At 49.7% G+C, this 24011-nt stretch overlaps 1 protein-coding gene across 2 annotated transcripts in view; it reads right to left on the bottom strand.

The window, feature by feature from the left end:
- MED15 (mediator complex subunit 15) overlaps positions 1-24011 on the bottom strand; it is a 65640-nt gene that overhangs the window by 36439 nt on the left and 5190 nt on the right. For both annotated transcript variants that reach the window (XM_080821542.1, XM_080821543.1), the window contains exon 2: positions 5354-5441. In XM_080821542.1, the coding sequence (XP_080677668.1) occupies positions 5354-5441 (88 nt within the window). The remainder of the gene's footprint in view (positions 1-5353; positions 5442-24011) is intronic.

The following is a 24011-nucleotide window of genomic DNA, read 5'->3' as shown; positions in this document are numbered from 1 at the left end:
AGCTAGCTCTCCATGCTACCAATGACTTGCCCTACTGTTTCTTCACCGGTAAACAGGAGAAAATGTCACAAGGGCTAGCCAAAGTGTGTACTTCTCTCAGCCTCAATACATGCTTCAGCAAACACAGCTGGTGAAAACCAAGCAATGAACGGACAGCGAACTGCGGAAAGAGTGTTTACTAAGGATGATGCAGGAGTCCCGACTGTCACACATTTAGACAGAACGGAGGGAAGGAGCAATGCCTACTGGACCTTCCTCATGAACCAGCTACACCAGGCCAGGCTTTCCTAGCAGATCTTAGCAACTGTTAAGAAAATGCTAGTCCTGAGGCACTGGCTACCTCAGTTGGTGGAGCGACTCTTGACCTCAGGGTAGTAAGCTCAGGCTTACTTTAAAAGAAAAAAAGAAAGGAAATGCCATTCTTTTCATGTGTTCACATTTTTTAGTGCACACAGTTGTACTTTTCTCAGCTCTAAGATGCAGGGCTTCTAATGCCTGACTTCTTGGGTGGTCCAATAGCTGCTCTTGATTAAACGGGGCTAGGAGACGATATGTTCAAATTCAGTCAAAGCCAGACTCCAGGCTTGTGAGGTCCCTTAAAAAGGATGAAGGTGGGACACCTGGGTGGCTCAGTCGTTAAGCATCTGCCTTCAGCTCACGTCATGATCCCACCGTCCTGGGATCAAGTCCCACATCAGGCTCCCCTGTTTGGTGGGGAACCTGCTTCTCCCTCTCCCTCTACTCCTGCTCCTGCTTGTGCACTCACTCTCTCTCTCTCTCTCAAACAAAAAATAAAATCTTAAAAAAAAAAAAAAGGATGAAGGAAGGAAAACACCTCCTTTCATCAGATATACATCCTCTTCTTCCTTTGCTGGACGCACGGCTGTGCCTGATCCTATTTCTCACCCTGTGCTTGTCCTTATTTATTCCAGGGGCTAGCTGTTCAGCTCAGGCCCTCCTCTTTGATAGATCCTAAGGTGGCTTCCTACTTCTGATGCTCACAGCCTCCCTGGTTCCCGTGTTTCACTCTGGCTTCCCAAGTGGGGGTTTAGTTCTATACCGGTCCTTTCCACACTGTAAACCAGTAATGGTTTACTCTGGCATAACACTATATTAAATGCAAAAGAGTAGATGAGTGTTTAACTTACAGGCTTAATGTAGAAACAGTCAAGTAATGAGCAAATGTTCAGAAATGCACCCAGCTTTAGTAAGCATCACTACACACTGCCATTGTAGGCACCGCCACAGAGCTTCCAGGACCCCTGACTGTGCTCTCATCCAGGGGATGCCAAATCTTCCCGAACCTTCAGAGGCTGGTTCAAGTTTTTGTGGAGATGTCACTCTCACAACAACCCACCATTCCCAGGCACAATTATTTTTGCTTCCATCAGCCTCCTTTAGGCAGGGAGTAGTCCCATCTGTAGGAATTAAAGGTGTTAAGGAATTAAAGTGGCTGTTTGGGTATCTTTTGCTTTGAGAGATGAGAGGGAGTAAAAGAAGTGGTTGAGTGTGCTGACACCAGACCATCTGGGATCCATCCCAGGCTCTACCTCCACCCAGATCTGTGACCTCCTGGTTAACTAGCCTCTGTATGCCAGAGCTTCCTTCTCTGAAACTGGGGACAGTGGTACCATATTTGCTTCAGAGAGTTGATGTGGGATCACAGGAGCTCACACATAAAGCATAAAGAACAGGGCCTTGGGGTATATATACACTAGGCAGCCTGAGGTATCCATTAGCACCCCAGTTTCCTTCAGGGTGGACACCTCTGGACCTGCCAGCTTGCCAGGATTCCCCAGGAAGGTCAGCCCCTTCCCTGCGGCCTCTTACACCTCCCAGCCCCTCCTAGAATCCAGAAACAGAGAAATTACTCTTCCCTGTCCTTCTCCCTGCTCTACGGTCCCACCTCTTCAATTCTTTCACAGTTGTTCTGATGGAGTCTCAGATGGGAAGGGCAGGCAACAAGAGTGCCGGGGCTGCCTCTGACCAGTCCTCACAGAAGGGCCTCACTGCACTGACTGGCACCCAGCTCTACGAGGAGCCTAAGCAGCGGTAAAAAGCTAGGCAGGAGACAATCAGACAATGCTAGTGCCCAAGCAGTAGGTCTGTCTCTGTTAAAAAAAAAAAAAAAAAAAAGACAGGAAATTTCCAACACCTGTTAAAAATACTTCTCTTCCAAATAGTTGGGGCCTTTCCTCTTCGGAGTTAGGGATTTAGAACCAGCTTGATCAAAGGAAATGGGACTGCCATCATTAAGGTTCAGAGTGTGGGCTACAGAGAGGCAAAGGCTGAGATGGTTAGGGAGCTGTTGCGCTGCTCAATGCCCTCTTTGGGATGGAAGGCACCCCAGATGATAGGACAGGGTCTATGATAGCCAATCTCCAAGAGGGCCGCCAACAATCACTGGTCTCTCTGTACAAATACCCCACAGCTCACATCAAAAGACAGAGGTGAGGGGCGCCTGGCTGGCTTAGTTGGGGGAGCATGTGACTCTTGATCTCAGGGCAGTAGGTTCGAGCCCCGCACTGGATGTAGAGATTGCTTAAAAATAAAATCTTAAAAAAAAAAAAAAGGTGGCAATTCCCACTGCCCTTAGGACCTGCTGTATCAGTGTGATGTTCTAGGACTTCTGAGGACTGGTAGCTTCTGCTCCCTCCTCTTCAGAAGCCAGCTGCCATATAGTAATAAGGAAGTGCACACTTTACTGCTGGAGACACCACATGGAGGCCTCCAGGAAAACTGACGTGCAGATACAGGAGGGAAGCCTTTATGGACCTTCCAGGTCAGCGCAGCCGCCGGCTGAATACAGCTGCATGGGAGCTCCCATGGAGACGAGCAGAAGGGTCAGCCAGGCAACTCCCATTGCCCCAGATGCTGACCCACAGAATCAGGATAAATAATTGCTTCAAGTCATTAAGTTTTAGTGTAGTTCCTTATGAAACAATAGATAACAAACAATGCCGAACCAACAAGTTTTGCATTTCAAAAGTTGAAATAAGCCCTCATCAAAGTCCTTTTAATTCTAAGCAAATACAAACAAAACCAGTCATAACATCCCATCCCCCCCCCCAGATATTTGCAAATTCATTACCTAATAGGAGACTTATATCCAAAATACGTTAAAAACCCTTATGGTCAATTAAAAAAAAATACTCAATTTTAAAATGGGCAAAGGATCTGAATAAAAATTTCTCCAAAGAAAATATATAAGTGACCAGCAACTACATGGAGATACTCAATATCATTAGTCGTCAGGGAAATGCAAAGCAAAACCATAATTTTTGTGAAATACTACTTCACACTCACTTTGATGGCTATAATAAAAAAGACAAACAATAACAAATATCGGTAAGGACATGGAGAAACTAGAATCTCATACCCTGTCTGTGGGAACGTAAAATGATACAGCTGCTTTCAAAACAGTATGGCAGTGTTCTGTTACCATAGGATTCAACAACTCCACTCCTAGGTATCTATCCAAGAGAAACGAAAATGTTAGGTCCAGAGGAAAGCTTCTACACATGTTGTTGGTTTTGTTTTGCTTTTTTTAAAAAAAAAAAAATTTTACGTAATCTCTATGCCCATCGTGGTGCTCAAACAACCCTGAGATCAAGAGTCGCATGCTGCTATGACTGAGCCAGCCAGGTGCCCCTTGCACACAAATGTTCACAGCAGCATTATTTATTTATTTACTTACTTATTTGAGAGAGGGAGAGAGTGTGTGTATATATGAGCAGGGGGAGGGGCAGAGGGAGGAGAACCAGACTCCTTGCTGAGCAGGGAGCCCAACATGGGACTAGATCCCATCCAAGGACCCTGGGATCGTGACCTGAGCTGAAGGCAGACATTTAACCCACTGAGCCACCCAGGCACCCTGACAGCAGCATTACTGATAAGAGCCAAAAAGCAGAAGCAACCCAAACGACCATCAACTGATGAACAGATAAATAAAACAGTATATTCGTACAACAGAATATTATTCAGCAGTAAAATGGAATAAACTACATGCAACAAAACGGTCCACGGATGAAACTTGAAAATACTATCCCAATGAAAGAAGCCAGTCACAACAACATTTTCTGTATGACTGCATTTATATGAAAAGTTCAGAAAAGGCAAATCCATAGCAACAGAAAGCAGAAAGTGGTGGCCTACGGCCAGGAAAATGGGAAGTGGGCGGTTTGTGCAGTATATGAAATAGGTCTCAATAAAGTTATTAAAACAAAGGAAGATGTCTATCATATATATCCAGAGTGCAGACCCCCCACACCTCAGTGCTCAGAGCTCTTTCTTGCACTTCCAGGTGGTCACAAACACACACCTGTGTGCTCTAACCTCTAAGACCAGATCATGCAGGTAGTTTCTCTTCTGGAAACTGCTTTCTCCAGCTGGTGACTCTGTATTTCCATTTTGAAAAATGTCCACCTCATCTAAACACTCAGCCCATGCCCAAATTTCCTGAATTGACCTCTATGTCTTGACAGTTGGTTTATCCAAACCAGTATCTCCTCAAGGGCCATAAATAGGATCTGCTTTGAATTCTTGACACGCAAGGATGTCCTAGAACTCCCAACACCACACTCAGGCACATAGTGCTTAGAGCAGACCCAGTGCAGCTCAGAGCCTGCACAGTCAGGATGTGTGAGGGAGGCAGGGCGGTGCCGTGAAGATGAAAAGCCCCGGGCATCAGCCACACCCACCCTTGCACAGGCTGGGTAACCCTACACAAGCCGCAGGCTTCCTTGTGCCCATTCTGCTCCACTTCTACTAAAACAGCTCTGCCTTGGGGAGAACACTCCAACGAAAGGAGGTGGTCATGTGAAGCCCATGGCACCCAGCCCAGGATGAGAGCTCAGGAGGTGGAAAATCCTTCCCCACTACTCCACCTGTGTGACACGCCTAGGCTCAAGGCCTCAACATCCACAAGCATCGCCTTTAGCACTTAACAAAACACAACAGGAACACCTTTGGGCCCACGTGTCGGGGCACTGCAGGCCTTTAGTGTGGATCCTGTGGGGAGCACTCTTATTCAGAGGAGCAGCTGGGACCTCCATGAGCATCCTACAAGATTCCTGGGAGCTGACCATGAATGGAGGGTGTTGGCAACAGTGTTGTGGTCAAGGCTGGGCCTGCATCCTGCGTGTCCCCCAGAGTACCCTCCCTATAACTGTACCATGGGCCCGTGGGAAGACCCACAGCATGCTGCAGATAAAGCCCACAGTGCCAAGGTCAGTCAGTGAGAGGCCACCTCGCCCTCACTCCGCAGGGAGAGAGCTTCCAGAGCCTGCCTTGCACCCTCCCCTTCCTGAGCCCCTGAGCTTTCTGCCCAGGGCTCCACCCACCAGGGCCTTACCCGGGTCTTGGCCTTCAGGAACACATGGCTCTCCATATCCTTGCTGGATTTACTGTGGGCCACACCAGCTTTTCTCATGGCATCCTCACTGTAACACAGAATAAAGAGAGATGTTCACACATACCTGTTAAGTCTGCTCCTGTAGGGTTCCTGGCCAGCAGGCCCTGCTCAGCAGCTGTCCCTGGGGGGAAGAGACGCTGTCCCCCAGCATAGCAGCCTTGCTAAGGTCCGGGAGAGGCATATAAGGAGGGACTCTCAGAGCAATAAAAGGTGGGCTGAGCAAGGTAAGGGAGAAGAGCCATGAGAAGGAAGAAACAGGAAAGGCAGACACTACAAAGCAAAGCAGTTACCCCTGGCAGGAAGGATGAGAGGAGCTAGGCCCTAGGAGTTGCTCACAACCAGCACAAAATCAGGTGTACGCAGATGGCTGAGCAGCCAGCACCTTCTATTTCCTACCCTCTGAGTGGCTTGGGTGTCCCCACTACCACCCAAGGCTGGCATTAAGAACAGTGGGACACCAGCTCCAGTCTCCTCCTCTGTAAAACTAAGGGGCCATGCAATGTCAACTCATAGTCCCTCCCAAGCCAAAGGTCCTTTTTTTTTTCACCAAAGATTTTAGTTATTTATTTGTCACAGAGAGAGGGGGAGAGAGAATGCGCACACAAGCAGGGGGAGCAGAAGGCAGAGGGAGAGGCAGGCTCCTTGCTAAGCAGCGAGACCCATTCAGGACTGGATCCCAAGACGCGGGATCATGACCTGAGCCAAAGGCAGATGCTTAACCAACTGAGCCCCGCAGGTGCCCCAGAGTAAAGGTCCATATGTGGGCCATGCAGGTTCTCCAAGTGGGACCAAGGAGATAAACCTCACAAATCTGGAAACGACTTAAAAACACATCTGCCAATAGGCACGTGGGTGACTTAGTCAGTTACAGTCCGACCCTTGATTTTGGCTTGGGTCATGGCCTCAGGGTTTTGAGGTCAGGCTCCACCCTCTGTGCAGAGTATGCTTGAGATGCTCTCCCCCTCCCTCCCCTCCTCCCCGACTCACGGTCTAAATAAATAAAATCTTAAAAACCGAAAAAAAAACCCAAAAAACAAAAAACCACACATTTGCCAAAACCTATCCAGAGACAGAAGGCTATCACGGCTGTCTGCCAGCTGAAGCTCTGCTAGGATGCAGCCACGCACAGCAGCTAAGCTTGAGCTCCCCGGGAACGGCAGCCCACATCCTGCCAAACACACACAAAGCTAAGAACATGTGTGCGTCTGTTAGGAAGGAAAGGGCAGGGTCGCCTGGGTGGCTCAGTGGGTTAAAGCCTCTGCCTTCGGCTCAGGTCATGATCTCAGGGTCCTGGGATCGAGCCCCGCATCGGGCTCTCTGCTCAGCGGGGACCCTGCTTCCTCCTCTCTCTCTCTGCCTACTTGTGATCTCTGTCTGTCAAATAAATAAATAAAATCTTAAAAAAAAAAAAAAGAAAGAAAGAAAAGAAAGGATGGGGCATGTCAGGCTTGGGTCTCAGGGCCTGGCCCGTCTGCAGCCTCCCTTCTTTGCAGAGCTGGGTGTGCTGACGAACGAATGAACCAATGAGCATGTCAGGGCTCTGTTGCCTCACCCCCAAGAGGATTAGACAAGCCCGGTCCAGCTGGCGCTAGACAGCCTTCAGATTACTCTAACAAAGCAAACCAACCAACCCACCAAGCCCAGGATACTCATCAGTGTGCACATGGGGTTGCATGGTTATGTTTGTGATCCTTAAAGAAAGGATCCTGGACAAATCCTTAAAGAAAGGATCACTTGGACAAATCTGTGTTCATGTGTAAAGAAACATAAAAAGACCCTGCCCCACAACACTGCTGAATAACTCATTAAACACATGAGTGCATAGTCTCTACCCCGTCTGCTTCCTCAAGCTGCACTGAGGCAAAGCAGCAACAAGTTCCTATTGGCGAGGCAGCCAAGATGCAGCAGACACGCGCACGGGGGGCAATATGACCAGGGCCACAAGAGCGGAGCAAAAGGAACAATGCAGGAGGACATCGCGGTATCCAACTCATGGGGACGCGAGGCAGCCAGGCTCAGAGGACCTAGCCAGCGTTAAGGCAGGCGTCCATACACAAAGATTGAGAGTCGTCACTTGGTCAGGCTCTAAGTCATGGAGTATCTCCGACAAGAGAAGTGACAGAGCAAACCTGCTTTCAGAAGGGCGCCTCACCTGTGTCTCCCAGGGCCATACCTGTTCCCTTCCCCACCTTCCCAGAGCAGTGGGAGGCAAACCCTGCCCCAGAGGCTTGCCAGGGCTGAGGGCCACAGTGCTACAGACCAATGGAGGAGAAAGCAGCAGACACAGCCAAGAGGGCACCTGCTAGCCCGTGGGACATGCTGAAGGCTGACTGAGGGCAAGTGGAGAGGCCATGGGTAGAAGGTGGAGTCAGGACCCAGGTGTGAAGCACAAAAAGGCAGAGAACGGGGCTGAGGGCTCTGAGACAGTACTCAGTTATGCAGACGGGCTCTGTGCCCAAGACAAGCAATCCCCGATGGCTTAGGCAGGCTCCCGGCTGGCTAAAAGTCGTCCTCCCTGAGCTTCTGGCTGGGTACTTCGATGGAGTCCTTAGACTCACAAGCCCCACACAAACTTTGTGAACCCTGACTGCAGCAAAGACACCTGGCACAGTCCCCAGAGATAAGACACAGACACCAGCTTAAGAGCTTTGAGGCCCTAAGGCACAGATGCCAGGGGGTGTGCTTGAGGAGGAGCCCTTTCCCATCCAGGTCCACAGAGAGTGGGGGCACTGGTTATTACATGACTGAAAGAGCCTGAGGAACATTGTCAGGACAGGAGGCCAGAATAGGGCCCATCCTGACGAGGCAGAATACACACCTGAGCAAGTGGAAACAGACCTGGGATAAACGTCCGTGAAGGGGCTGCTCAGCTATGGAGCCAAGGAGGAAGGCTGCTCCTCAGCCAGGTGCCCGGGCTCTGTGAGACAGCACTGTGCCCATTTCCCATACGTGTCCATTCCACTGCTGCACACAACGCCTGCCCAAAGAGGCTCTGTATGTTTGCTGGCTGAAGAATGAACAGGTGCCCTGAGCACTGTTTTCAGTTCTGCAAACCATATTTTACAGAATGTTTTTGCTCCTGTTTCTAGTCTGCAGATAACGCTCCACGAAACAGAAGATGAGGCAAAAAAGAAACCAGGCAGCTTTGCTCCCTGTGACCATTCCCACATCTTCCCCCAAGGAGGCCCCGTCCTTTTCCTTTTCAGCAGACTCAGCATCTTGTCTGGTTCTAACTGCACACAGAAGAGCTTCCTGCATCAGTGCTTAGGGGTGGTGTCCCTCCCACCTTCTGCACCAAGGACAAGCATGCCCACTGCATGAGCCGGTCGTGGGTCCCAGCCCCACATTCAGGGCAGCCCCGCACAGATGCAGGACCAGCCGCTCTCCCCTCTCTGCTCTGTCCCCAGGATGCCTACAGAAGAGCTGGATCTTGATGGCCATTCCTCAGCCTCTGTGCCCAGAAAACAAAACCCTTCCAGCAATCGACACTAAACAAACGCAAAGTAGCACACAAAAAGACAGCCCTAAAGACAGAGTGGTGGTCACAGCCTCAGAGAAACAACTTAGAAGAACCAGCAAGTCCTAGTGAGCTCTGCCCACACAAGCAAGCCTAAGATCAGTGCCAGGAATACAAGGGCCTGCCAAGTCAGGGGAGGTCAGGGAGCAAAATCAGGGTCAGCTCACAAGGGTGGACCCTAACTGGGGCTATCCTGCCACATCCTACCAATACCAAGGCCGTTATCCCCAAAACTGAGGCTGCCAGGAAGGCGCCAGCCCCATAACAGAGGGCCTGTCTGCTGGCCTCTGCCTGGACGTGTCCAGCCCTCTGCTAAGATGGAGGATTGACACTGCCTCAAAGTACGTGGCCCCTTGCTTCAAGCCAGGCTCCCCAGCTCCCCAGCTCCAGCTTCTTCCTTGTCGCCATGGCTACACCAGTCTGCCTGGTCAGGGTTCAATTGGTGTCTGGTTTAGACCTGGGTCTCTGAGGGAGGACCTGATCCATCCCACAGGCCCTGTTGGAGGAGGCCCTTTCTGTCCAAAGGGCAGTGACACACCAAAAAAAAAAAAAAAAACCACCCTGTAACCTTAGCTCTGTGTCCACCAACTGCCCACACTGGAAACCTGGGAAGCCCCTCTTCATTTCCCAATTCTGACTTCTGTTCCTTGAAGTTCAAACCCTCACCCCATCTCTCACTGTACCTGTGGTGGTCCTTCCTCATGGGCCTCTGTCTCCACCTTCACCACCTTGGCCAGCGCCCTAAGCCACAGGACAGTGGGAGTGCGAAGTGGCCCAGGCTATGTCCCTGCCTGCCTCAAGGGCCTTGCTCCTTACCAGCAAGGCAGACAGCCATGAAGCCCACTCCCTCCCCCTTCCAGGGTCCTGCTGCCAAGCATGCTAATGCCCAACCACTGCACCAGCCTGTTAGGCCCTCTAATCGTGCTCCTACCCAGGAACCCGACTTTCTGCCTCACAGTAACCTTGTGGTCACTCTGGCCACACCCGTGGCACCTCCTACGGGAACTGCTGGCTCCCTGTCGGTTGGCCCTGCCATCCTACGAACATATTGAGAGCAGGGACTGGTATGCAACAGGCAGTGATCAGCACCAGACAAATAACTGGCTGTTTTTAACACAAGGGGTGGTAATGCCATGCACTTTGATGTGCAGAACCAAGAATCAGCGTAACAGGTACAGGGGAAACTGGGTACAGGGAAAACTCAAATGAGCCTGTCCAGGCAGCAGAGGACAGGGTGATGGGAAAGGTACGTGCTGGGGTGGGCCAAGTGCTAGGCACTGGATCTGCAGGAAGCAGACAGAGGAAGAAGGGCCTGGGCTCCGGAATCACACAGACCTCACACAGATCAGGGCTCAAATTCTGACCTGGCCACTTGCCAGCTCTGGATCTTCGGAGAGGCTCTCCACCCCCACACACATGTTTCTCATAAAGGAGCTCTCTGAAAGGGCTGTGGCCAGGATGAAGGGAGGTGCACAGGAGAGGCCAGGGTGTGAGGCCAAGCCTAGCCTGGGTCCAGCCTGCAGCACTCCTGTCCGGTATCTGGCCTGCTCTGCTGCCTCACCTCTACCCTGTCCCCTGATTGGGAACCTCAATTCAACACCTGGAGTTGGTTCCTAGTCTTTGTAATCTGTATCTGCATAGGATAAAGCCAAAGAACTAACAAACTGTGTGTCCCGGGAAGGTATGCGTGGGTGTAAGCTCCAAGTCCACTAATGCTCCAGCCTGCCCCTCACCACTCCACCCCCTAGCTGGTGACTCTGATAAGGTATCACCCTGCACGTCCTCACTGCAATAGGGCTGGTCTGAGGATTATAGTAGTTAACGACGTCAGGCACTTGGCACACAGGAAGCAGTAGAGTGCGTTACAGAAATCAGAGCACAGTCTGCCTAACTGCGCAGTAAGACTGCATCCCAAAATACCTCCAACGTTCAATGACGATGGTGTCGCCCCCTTCGTAGCAGATGACAGCAGCAAGTACAGGCGGCTCCCTCAGGCAGAGCTGCTGTCCCCCTGAAGCTGAGCCACGTGGAAGCATGCCTTCAGGGTGCCCAGCCGCCAAAACACTTCACAGCAAGTGCCCCTGCACACATATGCTGATGGGAACCATCTAGCAGCCTTCCCTGCCCTCCAGCTGCCAGACCCTCCCCTTGTGCTCCACCTCCCTTTGTGCTCCACTTCAAAGGGCAGGGTTCACACCCAGGGGCCTTCCCACCTCTCCTGACAGCACCCTCCTCAACACCACCCCTTCTCCAGGTTCACTTCCTTTTCCATTGCTGAACATGTGCTTGTATTCACAGGAGAGCAAGGCCATCTGGTTGGTCCCCTGCTGCTGTCTAAACCAGGAAAGTTCTTTCCTCTCTGCGTCACAGACTCACCCTCCTGCCTTAGGTGGACAGGATGCCCCACTCAACTGTGTGAAGTTTTTGTTCTGCCCAGAGGAAGCCTCTTCTCTTTTGAGAATCACACACTCATCAACCAGCTGACCTCTCTCATGGGATAGGAGTTTTGCCAGCTCTACCTCACCCCACCCTACAAGAGAAACTTCCAGATGAAGTGGCATCTGTGTGTGCAAAGAGTCTGTTCACCCACCTGGGACAGGACCTCGCAGCTTGCCTGGGTGACACTTCGCCCAGGGTGTGTAAAAGCCCCAATCATAAAAGTACCAGACAACAACAGGAGAACAGTTATATAATACCAGGCTGAGGAAGGCTTTCCTGAGCACACAATCAAAAGTAGATACTATAGAGGGAAAAAGACCTTGCCAAGTTAAAAAAGATTCCTGCCACATTTTTAACCAAACATCTACCAAAGAGATAAGGAGAAAGTGCCCCTGATACCCCAGGCCCTTGGCAGCTCAAGCCCACCCCTGATGTCCCAAGAGACAAGGTCCTGGCAGCCCTGCTTCCCAGTCAGGTGTTCATGGCAGCACCCTCCACCCACCCCTGCACCCCATTCCTCTGCAATGGCCCCGTATGTTTTTGCATAAGCTCTCAGCACTTGTGGTATAGCCTAGGAATACGCCATATCTGGTAAAGCAGAGCTCAGGCCAGCACAAAAGAGAACCGTTCTGCCCTCTCTAAACATCAGCTGGGTCCAAGCATTGCCATGGTTGAGGCCTAGCCCAAAGCTTCTGCTCTCCCCCAGTGCCAAGGAAGCCCGTGAGCCTGCCACCAGGAGAAGGGCCAGAAAGTGAAGACAGACCAGAAGGAAAGCAAATAGCTACACTGGCCCTGAGCAGGAAACACAGCTTTGACTTAATTAAGCTAGCCTAAGCCACAGTCTAAATAAATATGTTCCCTACAATAATTTCATTTAGAAATAAATTTAAATGAGATATGAACCTCCAGGTTGGCATAAGGAACTGAACCTGCACGTCTAATTTTGCTGCAACTCAAAACCCCACTAAAACTACAGAAAAGGGAGGATTTTGTTTTTCTTTAACACAAACTCACAAAGCCAGGAAGGACTGGAGTGATGGCTCCAACAACAGCATTTTAGAATCTGGAATGCTGATGGTCCAGTGGTGATGGACAGGGCAAGCCAACCAAGAAAGCAGAGTCCTAAGTAAGTGACAGTAAAGAGGGCTGAGAGCCAATCCAGTGATAGCCCTAGATCTTCGCAAAGCTCTGGATAGGGCGTGCCACGCACTCAGGGACCAAGGATAAACGGAAAGATTCCTGGGTGAAAGCCTTCCCGGCATCCCCTCCTCCACTTCACACTGCTGGGTAACTATTTCCACACTAGCAGACACCAGAGATTTATTCTCTGGAAAAGCATAAAATGGAGAGTCGTTCGACTTAGAGGGGCTCAACCCACCCAACTGAGAAGGCACAGAAGGCTAACAAAAGAAGCAATGTGGCCACTGCATGTCTAGACCCACACTAACGCCTGAGGGCCACCCTCCTGCCCTTCTGTCCACCTGTGGCCTCTTCCAGTGTGGCACCCAAGCCTTCACCCTACAGCCCAGTGTTTGGAAGACCATGTTCTGGAGGAAAGACCCAGAAACTGAAGCTACGTGAGCCTCCGGGGAAGCTGGCAGTGGACAAGCCCCTCGTGCTCAGAGTGTCCACCTGTCTTCCCCATTCCCCTCTCTTAAGAGTGAGCTGCCAACCAAGGGCTCCCAGACACCCTCCCATGGCAGATGAAGACCCCACATGAAAAAATGCCAAGAAACAATCTTTATTTTCCAAAGGGATAAGACACTGCATCCATTTAACAAGAACAGGATTCTATAAAACAGAAAGTCAGATTACAAAAATAAAAAGAGAGAAAGAAAAAAAAAAAAAAAGAAAGAGTTCTTAAAAGTAAAAGCATGTCAGCAGCGAAAGGCCAGAGATAGAACTGAAGAAATCTCCCAGAGAGTGCAGTAAAAAATCAGAGATGGATACAGGAGATAAAAGATAAATTAGAAGACCGAGGGGTCAACATTCAGACACAGGGGGCAGAAGAAACACAGGGAGCGAAGGAAACACGGCTCCCTGTGACCTGATTCGCAGGAACTTTCCCTGCAGCGCTGCATAGGAGCTCTGGGAGTGAGGCAAGCGGCCCCGTAGCTCACTAGGAAAAGTGCTGGGCCTGCTCAGCAGCAGCACCAGAACCAAAAAAGCAGCGGGATGCACTCCTCAATCCTTAATGAAGTATTGCCGACCCAGAAGCCCCTATGCACCCAAATGCACACGGTCTCCAGAAACTGAGTTCTTCTAGGAGCTAGTGGAATGAAGGAGTGAACCAAAATTAAGACACCACGGGATACAGAAAACAAGAAACCTAGCCCCAGAGCTGTGCACCTTGAGAGACTAATGCAGCCACTGGCCTATGCTCTGAGAGCTCCAGCAGGGAGGCCCAGGGAAAGAGCCAGACCTGACAGGCAGCCTGGCAGCACTGAACACGGGGGATAACTATACACGCCTGGAAGGTACAGGAAAAGTCAGCCACAGGTACACAGAAAACTGGGCACATTTTTAAGAAGGCCATTTTATTCTCGAGAAAAGAAACCAACCAACAAACAACAAAAAAAAACCTTGTCACTACTAGCATGCCACGAAGGTCATCTATAGAGTAACATTTGGGTAGGCATAAAACATAAATATTCCTTACAGATTTACCCAGAAGGTAAAATACCGGTAGAACAGGAAGCAGCAGAGATAATGGCTATGTAGAGGGAGCTACAGAGAAAGTCAATACATAATTCATGAAACTCACCAACGTGATGACCCAAGACAGCAGCACGTGCACATTACTCAGAATCACAGGCACAGGCCAGAAGTAAGAGCGGAGTCACAGGGGAGGAGGACTGGGCGAGTAGAGACCCACCACGGTTTCTTGGGGTTTTTTTTCCTTCTTTGCTTTTGAAGATTTTATTTATTTATTTTAGGGAGAGAGAAGAGAGAGAGCAAGCACACGAACTGGGGGAGGGCCAGAGGGAGAGGGAGAATCTCAAGTAGACTCTCCACTGGGTGCAGAGCCCAACATAAGGCCAATTTCAAGACCCTGAGAGATCATGACCTAAGCCAAAATCAAAAGCTGGAGGCCTAACCAACTGAGCCACCCAGGTACTCAGGCTTTTTTTTTTTTTTAAACCACTACTTGACTTTTATGTGTCTATATATTACTTTGATAAAATAAGAATTAAAAGTTAAATGACAAAATGCATATAAAAAGCGTGCCATAGAGAAATACTCAGTGAGCGCCGTATGTTAACAAAGGACTCCTAGAGGTGCAGGGCTGGCTCAGTGGTCAGAAGACCATCCACACTTGATCTCAGGGTCAGGAGCCCAAGCCCCATCTGGAGCCTAGAGACTGCTTTAAAAAAAAAAAAAAGGTCTCCTTCACCTGTCTTTCTTTTTTTTTTTTTTTTTAAGACTTTATTTATTTATTTGACAGAGATCACAAGTAGGCAGAGAGGCAAGCAGAGAGAGAGGGGGAAGCAGGCTCCCTGCTGAGCAGAGAGCCTGATGCCGGGGCTCAATCCCAGGACCTGGGATCATGACCTGAGCCAAAGGCAGAGGCTTTAACCCAATGGGCCACCCGGGCGCCCCTCCTTCACCTTTCTAAATCTTCCAGACTTAAGCAACCTGGAGACAGAATGCTCATACCTCATTGGCAATTCTGACCCCTGGAGCATCCTGAAAAGTCTACCAGACATTCCACCATTTTTCCCAGTGGGCCCTTGGCCAAAGGACTCTTCAGTGGGTCTTCCCTTCACAGAGTCCTTAGAAAGAGCAGCCTCCAAGTCTCCATTGGTCTCCCCTTCCCTCGGTTCCCCAGCGGCAGTTTACTGCCCCAGCACCCCACGTGCTTTCATCTCAGAGGCAGGAAATGACCAGACACCAATTGTTCAATCCCCAAGAGCAACCAATGTAAACACCTGGCCTCAAAGGGAGTGGGCCTTCTTGACCTCACAGGCAGCCATGAGCATGTCTGCCAAACCGTATCCCAGACTGCGACTGCTTTCTCGTCTTTGTCAGCACCTTTCTGCATTCTGGTTCTCTTTTTGAAGAAACATAAAAGTGTTTTCTAGGGACACCTGGGTGGCTCAGTTGGTTAAGCAGCTGCCTTCGGCTCAGGTCATGATCCCAGCGTCCTGGGATCGAGTCCCACATCGGGCTCCTTGCCCCACAGGGAGCCTGCTTCTCCCTCTGCCGCTTTGTCTGCCTGTGCTCGCTCGCTCGCTCTCTCTCTCTCTCTCTCTGACAAATAAATAAATAAAATCTTTAAAAAAAAAAAAAAAAAGTGTTTTCTAACCAGATAAAAATATGTATTTCAGAATTGAACCAGCCACCTACATGTAGGAAAGAGTATTTTAGTCCTGCAGAAAGAAATTTCTTAATCATACAAACACAAGAAAGAGACTGAGAGCTTTTCTTTTCGCATTCCTCTTGCTTTGATCAAGCTCTCCAAATTCTGCTCTTAAGATTTCTCAATCCCCAAAGAACTAGATCAATGGAAGAACTACTAAAGAGAATGCCGTTGCCCTTAGAAGGGCATGTTGTTATCTGAGCTGGTTCAGAAGACAACACAAGCTTTGTCATTTACTCCAATCTGCTGGTTTGCCCTCCACAGGACCAGGAGCCGAGAGGCCCTGAGATCCCTGTTCAGGTGCTGGCCTCTGCGCTCCAGGGCTGAGGCCACGCTGGCAACCCCAATTCCAGCCCCCACCACATCTCACTCACCACCAGGCAACTACGCTGTGAGGACACTCTCTGCCAGCCCAAGAATTTATTAAAATGCTTATCTCACATGATTTTGTGGTATCTGGGGGAGAGAAAAGCCCGATCTTCTACAGATCTGCACTCAAGGACTGGCAGCTGAAATCATATGGTGTCTGGAATGTGACTGAAAATAGTCCAGGAGGGGGTGGAGAGGAATGGCTGAAACTGGACATATGTTGCTAACTCTCCCAAGTACCTGGGAGATCATTCTTATATTTCCACTTCTATGAAAGTTTGGAAAAGGTCATAATGGAACTTCTAACAAGATAGTAAATAAAATGCTCCTGTCAAGTATGCGGGATGACTGTTCAGAGTAGCCTGAAGGGGGCTTACTCCTAAGAGTGCCCCACTGTGAGGCCATCCTGGCTGTCATGCAGGGAGTGACCATGCACCCTGAGTCCTCCCCGTCTGCAGAGTTCTCCCTAGCCTGGAGAAGCTTGGTCCTCTGAAGGCAGCAACCAATAAAAGTCTTAAGAAATCTGCTCTCACAGCAGAGCCCAGTCCAGTCCCTCACTACCAAGATAGAGCACAACTACGGGTAGAGTCCCATTGGCCAGAAGCCTAGCTGTGTCCATGCTGTGCACGAACCAGGGACATAAGCACACAGGTCCCAGCCAGTCACACCCCAAGAGACAAACGCAATCTGTGCTGTGAAAAAGCCAAAACTCAAACTGAACTCGAGTCTAACTCCACTTCAAAAATACTGGTATATGCATGTACTTACATATTTAAATTAAATATTACATATTTAAAATACATACATATTAAGGTACTTATCCACTGAAACAGAACTGGAAGGCAAAAATCAAACTGTAACCAATGGCTACCTCTGGCACAACTACTACCGAAAATATCTTCCTGTTCTGAAATCCTCTACAATGTCATCTGAAAAGCAATTAAGTGCTGCATCCATCAGTCCTGAACACAGGGACCGGAACGACAGACGCAGGCCCAAGCTGCTGGGACTGGCTTCCCGTGCCCACACTGTCTTACCCCAGTCTCTCCACACATCTGCTCTACCCACCACAGCCGCCACCAGGGCCTTCAGCTCAGACTCCTCTGCCACCCACACCCACGTCACTCCTGCAGCTGACTGCCCTTGCAGGTTTGCTCCTTGCACCACCCCCAGCTGCTGGACTCTCTCCTTGGAAGGGCTGACACCCCTACACACTCCACAAACCATCACCTGGTACCCCACCCCTCAGAAGCAGCGCAGGATCACAGTCCATCTCCCTCAGGGTGAATACCTGTGGCTCCCTCCTCCCTTCCTCCTGCATGTACACACACACAGTCACCAAATTCCAAAGCTGCTTTCTCTACAGGCTCTCTCCCTCCTCAATCACCCTCTCTGTTCCCACTGCCATGGCACCCAGTAGGTCTCGAACTGGAGGGTGCTTTCAAAACCAACAAGGGTGCTTGTTATTAAAGGCAGGTCCCTTGACAATGCCAGATGTTGGCCAGGATGGCTGACAAGAGGAACTCCCCCACATAGTTGGTAGGAATGTAAATGGGTACCTACCACTTGGGAAAACTGTTAGGCGGACCACAGCCATGCTGAATTCAGGCCACACCCCTCAACCCAGCCTCAATGTGCAGCCCAGGGAGTAAGTACATATACCACCAGAAGACATGACCCCAAACATCCCTGGCACTGACTTCCCATAACCAACAACTAGCATTAACCCCCATGTCCATCAAGCATAGGACAGGAAAGGAACCCAGGGTGGAATCATGTACAGACAACACATGGTGTAAACAGGAACCACTGGACAGACATGATGCTGAACGCAAGAAGCCAGACACGCTATGACTCCAATGACAGGAAATTTAAGAACACACATCTCCATGGCCTGGAAGCCAGGACAGTGGGGCAGAATCTGCACTGGCTGAAGAAGAGGGAGGAGCCTGCACAGTTCCAGGCCTGTTCCAGACACAGGCCTGGGCTATGGCTATGGGGCATCTACATGTGTAAACATTCATCTGGTGGTGCCATGCTGAAGATGAGTCCCGTGTCATTCACTGAGGTAGGTTTCTTATACTTCAATATAAAGAAGCACCAGGTGCCTGGGTGGCTCAGTCAATTAAGCCTTCGCCTCTTGATTTCAGCTCAGGTCAGGATTTCAGGGTCTTAAGGTCCGGCCTCACATCAGGCTCCATGCTCAGAGGGGAATCTGCTTCTCTCCCTCTCCCTCTCTTCCTCCACCCCTCCCTGGCTCATGTTCTAGCTCATGCACATGCACACACACACACTCTCTAAAATAATAATTTTTTTTTCCAAGTCTCATGTGAGACAACCAGAGCTCCAACCAGAGCTCCCCAGCCTCAATCAAAGCAGACCCATAGCTTCTAAAGGGCCCAGGGTTATCCATCATAGATAGCTTCTCAAGGCAAACCTGGCATTCTTTCTACCTTACAACAGGAGCTCTGTCCCACACAGAGTGGCTAGATCACCTCCTCAAACACCACCTCTGATGAGGACTGAAGCAAAGTTTTTTCTGGCTTTTTTTTTTTTTTAAAGATTTTTAATTTATTTATTTGAGAGAGAGAGCATGTGCACATGCAGGGGGAGAGGAAAAGGGAGAGGGAGAAGCACACTCCCTGCTGAGCAGGGAGCCCTACGCAGGTTGATCTCAGGACCCGGAGATCATGACCTGAGCCCAAGACAGACAGCCAACTGACTGAGTCAGCAGGTGCCCCAGGACTGAAGCAAAGTTGGAAAGGGGTGGAGAGCAGAATGAAGGACTGTGAGGATGGGGATGAGCCACCTCTTAACCAACAAGCACCCCTTCCACACCTCCAGACTTCCCTCCCTGGACTGGACGCAAGTGGCTCAGGTCAAAGGCTAACCAGCAGCCGGGTCATTCCTGTTCCCTACCCGCCCCACGCCTCCAGCAGAGTCCCAGGCAGAGAAGCCTGTGTGGCCAAGCGCGAAGAGGAAACAGGGTCCAGACGGAGGAGGGAGCAAGACAGAACTCGGCTGCTATTCGCCAAGTACGAGCACCAAGACGTGTGAGAGCATGGGTAAATAAGAGGGATTTAGTACTCTATACCATCCTTATGACCCTGCATGTTTGGAACAGTCGCAAAATAAAAAGCTCAAAGTAAGGACAACGGAGACTTCCAGAGGTCAAACGTCTTCTCCAAGGACTCACTGACCTAAGTTACAGCTACTCCACCTCAAGATACTTAACCCATTCGATCAGGGATCTTTATTAACCCCCACCAGGTTAGCAAGAGAGTCATTGTTAAAGTGGAAGGGAGCATCTCCCTCTCAGGGTGGGGTTCAAGATAGTTACACCTGGGCTTCTAGTGTAGCCTCTTTGTTCTCCAGGACTGGTATTCATTTACTTATCTGTTAAAGAGAACCACTGCATAACGACCTTGGACTCCCTGTCTTCAAATCTTCAAATAAATGTCTCCAATTAAAAAAAAAAAAAAAGGCTCTGAATGAGAAGTGGTTCAATGTGGAGGAGAACTGATGAGAGAAAGCCCTGGAAGGCCATCAGAAAAGAAGCCAGCACTGTTTTCCACCACCCTACCTGTGATTGTGATGCATCTCTTATCTAAGCCAAGGCACCATGCCAGGAGCTCAACAAGATACAGAAGTGTAAGATCAGGTCCTACACTCAAGGAATTTATAATATTGTTGGCAAGGCAAAAAAAATAATAATAATGAGTGTAAAAACAGCAAAAAACTGCCATGAGCTGAGCCATCAGGGTCCAGAAGATGAGGCCAAGGCCAAACCTCCAATGGGGAAGAGAAAGAACAGGAAAGAGTGAAGCCAGAGGGCCTGGCATGGAGGAAGGAGCATCTGGCTGGGGCTCTCATACCAGCATGCAGGGAAGGCCATCTGGAAGGACAGTTTCAGACTGAAAGGAGAATGCTTCCAAGCAGGGGCAAAAAGAAAAGAATCATCTTAGGAAGGCTGTGGTGGCACTCAGGGCCCTGGTGAGGGAGGACACCCACCCTGAAGGCAGAGCACATGTGATTTTCCACCTTATGGTAGGTATCTGTGGCCACAGCTCCCTCCTCCTCATGTGCAAACAGGGCCCACCTCTTCTTCAAGACTTCTGACTACAAAAGGAACATATGTTTATTGTTAACAAAAATACACATGTACTGAAAGTTACCAAAAAATGAAAATTATTCAGATAACCAGCTAACAGTGTCTATTTAACAAAACTCATTCCAGGGGCGCCTGGGTGGCTCGGTTGGTCAAGCATCTACCTTTCGCTGAGGTCATGATGCCAGAATCCTGGGATTGAACCCCGAGTTGGGCTTCCTGCTCCGCAGGCAGTCTGTTTCTCCCTCTTCCCCTGCTCTTCCACCCACTTGTCTGTGCACTCTCTCTCTCAAATAAATACAATCTTTAATTTAAAGAAAAAACTCAGAGCACGTGGGTGGCTCAGTTGGTTAAGCAACTGCCTTTGGCTCAGGTCATGATCCTGGAGTTCCGGGATCAAGTCCCACATCCGGCTCCCAGCTCCATGGGGAGTCTGCTTCTCCCTCCGACCTACTCCCCTCTCATGTTCTCTCTCACAGTCTCTCTCTCTTAAAAAACAAACAAACAAACAAACAAACACCTCACTCTGGACCATGTGTTCTGCTTGCTAACCTGCTCTTCTCAACACTGACGGGTTATAGAACATCTCCCATGTCATTTTTTTTTTTAAAGATTTTCTTTTTAAGTAATCACTACACCCAAAGTGGGGCTCAAATTTACAACCCCGAGATCAAGAGACGCGCACTCCACCAACTGAGCCAGCTAGGTGCCCCTCCCATGTCATTTTTTGTTTTTTTGAAGAGACTATTTATTTTAGAGAGAGAGAGAGAGTGCATGCGTGAGCAAGGGCAGGGGGAGGGCCAGAGAGAGAGAAACTCAAGCGGACTCCCCACCAAGCAGGGAGCCTGACACCGTGCTCAATCTCAGGACCCTGAGATAATGACCTGGGCCAAAATCCAGAGTCGGAAGCTTAAACTGACTGAGCCACCCAGGCACCCTTCTCCCATGTCATTTTTAACCACAGCACTGAACCTACCCTCTCCAGTTCTCACAACAAATCTAATCGAGCTCCACTGCTGGCTTATGTCCCCCTGTTCCACTCCTGACTTGATGTGAATATGAACATCCTCACTGCCAACAGGCTCTGAACACTCTCCTGAGTATAGCCTTGGAGGAAATGCCTAAGGAAGTAGACATTTTAAGCTTACTGGAATAAACAGTATTGCCAAACAGCCTTCCAGAAAAATGGCCTCAATTACGTGCCTCTGGCAGCAGCTTGTGAGGATGTCATTTTGCCTGTGTCTTCCCATCGTGTTAAGACTTTCTCCAACTTGGGGGGCCAACTAGCTGGCTCAGGCAGAAAAGCATGAAACTCTTGATCTTGGGGTTGTAAGTTCGAGCCCCATATTGTGCGTCGAGATTACTTAAAAATAAGGGGCACCTGGGTGCTGAGCTGGTTGAGTGTCCGACTCTTGCTCTCAGCTCAGGTCTTGATCTCAGAGTCATGAATTCAAGCCCCACACTGGGCTCCACAAAATGAATGAATAAATAAATAAATAAAATCTTAGGGCGCCTGGCTGGCTCAGTCAAAAGAGCACAGGACTCTTGACCTCAAGGTCATGAGTTTGAGTCCCACACTGGGTGTAGACATGACTTAAATTAATAAAACTTATTAAAATAGGGGCAGCACCTGGATGGCTCAGTGGATTAAAGCCTCTGCCTTCGGCTCAGATCATGATCCCAGGGTCCTGGGATGGAGCGTCGCATCAGGCTTTCTGCTCAGCGGGGAGCCTGCTTCCCCCCACCCTCTGCCTACCTCTCTGCCTACTTGTGATCTCTACTAAATAAAATCTTTAAAAAAAAAACTTATTAAAATAAAAAGAAAAAAAATTTTTAACGATTTTATTTATTTATTTGACACACAGAGAGATCACAAGCAGGCAGAGAGGCAGGCAGAGAAAGAGGAGGAAGCAGGCTCCATGCTGAGCAGAGAGCCCGATGCGGGACTCGATCCCAGGACCCTGAGATCATGACCTGAGCAGAGGCAGAGGCCTAACCCACTGAGCCACCCAGGGGCCCAGGAAAAAAATTCTTAAAAAAAAAAAAAAACACTTTCTCCAACTCTGAAGTGAACACGCATTAGGTTAAACCACTATCACCACAGGGACTGAATAAGCCTCTGGAACTGCTCGGGAATCCACTTGCCACAGCATTCCTTGCAACGCAGGATTCCCCACAAGGGATTCAGACCACGGGAAATGAGTGTTCAAACAATTCAAGTGCAAAATGGTAACTCTTCACAGAATGTGTGTGAAGAGGAGGGAGGCGGCGGGTGGCCTTGTGTCCTGGAAGGGTGAGTGGGATGGGACTGCAATGCTGAGCCAGGGGAGAGATGGGTCTCTCAGGCGAGGAAACAAACAGGATGCAGAACAGCCAGGGCAAGGAAGAGCTGGGCTCTTCCAGTACAGGGGGCTGCAGACCCTGGAGGAAGGAATCAGGCTCAGAATGGAACCCACAGGTGGTGGACGGCCACTCAAACATTCCCAGCAACAACATAATTGGGGGCAGGGGGTGGAGTCCATGAAGCAAGAATTGACAGCTTGAAGCTGAATGTGGATACATGGGCATGGGGTCTTTAAACTACTCCACTTGGTTTTAGGATTTAAATTTTCCATTTTGAATTTTTTTTAAATGCATTACATTCCTCAAAAAATGTACCCTCTGGTATGTAATCAACATTATTGCCCTGAGGAATGCTTTAAAGTGACAGTGACAGGGAGATGATCATGTTACCTCCAGGGAATGCCCCACACAGAGCCTCGACTAACCACAGCCACCCTGTTACAAATGGCAGTAAGAGTTGGAAGACTCTTACTGTTGGTGAGGAATACTGTAACTAGCTGTAACGGCTGCAGGTGTGGTAGGTGGGTGGGGTCTCTTGCAAAAGGGAGCTGGTGAGGCCAGCAGGCTGGCTATAGGCTGTGAGGAAGCCAAAGATCATTGCTTGCTGGCTGGCCCTTCTGCCACTGTTTGGGCCCCACTGACCCACAGGGAATTGCTCAAATTGCCAGAAGGATGCCCACTGGCACTTGGCCTGGGTTAATGTCCAGCTGCCATTTCCCTCTACTTCTAAAAGGTACTACCTCTCTTTCAAAAATTAAAAGGCAGTTTGCCTCTCTTGTCCTGGTGTGGTTCAGCAAGCATTCATTTCTAACAAGCAGGGTATAACTATAAGCAACGTGACCTCTCCTCTACACCTCAGTTTCTTCATCTTAAAAATGGGAGTAACATACATCAAGTGACAGCGCAAATGGGAAGTCAATGAGCTAACACAGGTCAACACCCCTATAGCGGGGGTTCATGTCAGCTACTGTCGTTGCTGCTGTGAAGAAAGTTCTGACCCCTGAGCAGATGAGGGCCCACATCCCCTCAGGTCACTGTCACTTCTGTTCAAGAGGCAGTAGGGCCAAGGTTGAGGACTCTGAAGTCAATGGCTCCACAATCACTTCCTGACTGCCATCAGGGGCACTAAGGCTTGGAGGTGCTCAGAGAGATGGGCCCCTGGCCTCAGGGAATGGACATATAGGGGTGGCTTATACACAGAAGGCTGCAAGCCAGCCCAGTTGTTTAGCTACCAATTAGGCTATGAAGAAAGCAGTGCGGCTCAGGAGCTTCCCCACTGGAAAACAAGGGCCAGAATCACACTAGCAGGGCACAGGGCCATTGGGAGGCCTGAGTGGAATAAGCTACAGAAAAGGCTCAGCCAAGACTCCCTCGCATCTGCTTGGAGGACAGAACATAACCCACACAGGGTACCTGTGTGGCTCAGTCGGTTATGTGTCTGCCTTGGGCTCAGGTTATGATC

The sequence above is a fragment of the Martes martes genome (assembly GCF_963455335.1).
Source record: "Martes martes genome assembly, chromosome: 13".
In the NCBI taxonomy this organism is placed as follows: domain Eukaryota; kingdom Metazoa; phylum Chordata; class Mammalia; order Carnivora; family Mustelidae; genus Martes; species Martes martes.
Note: the sequence above shows the minus strand (reverse complement) of the source record. Positions and strands in the feature narration are given on the sequence as shown.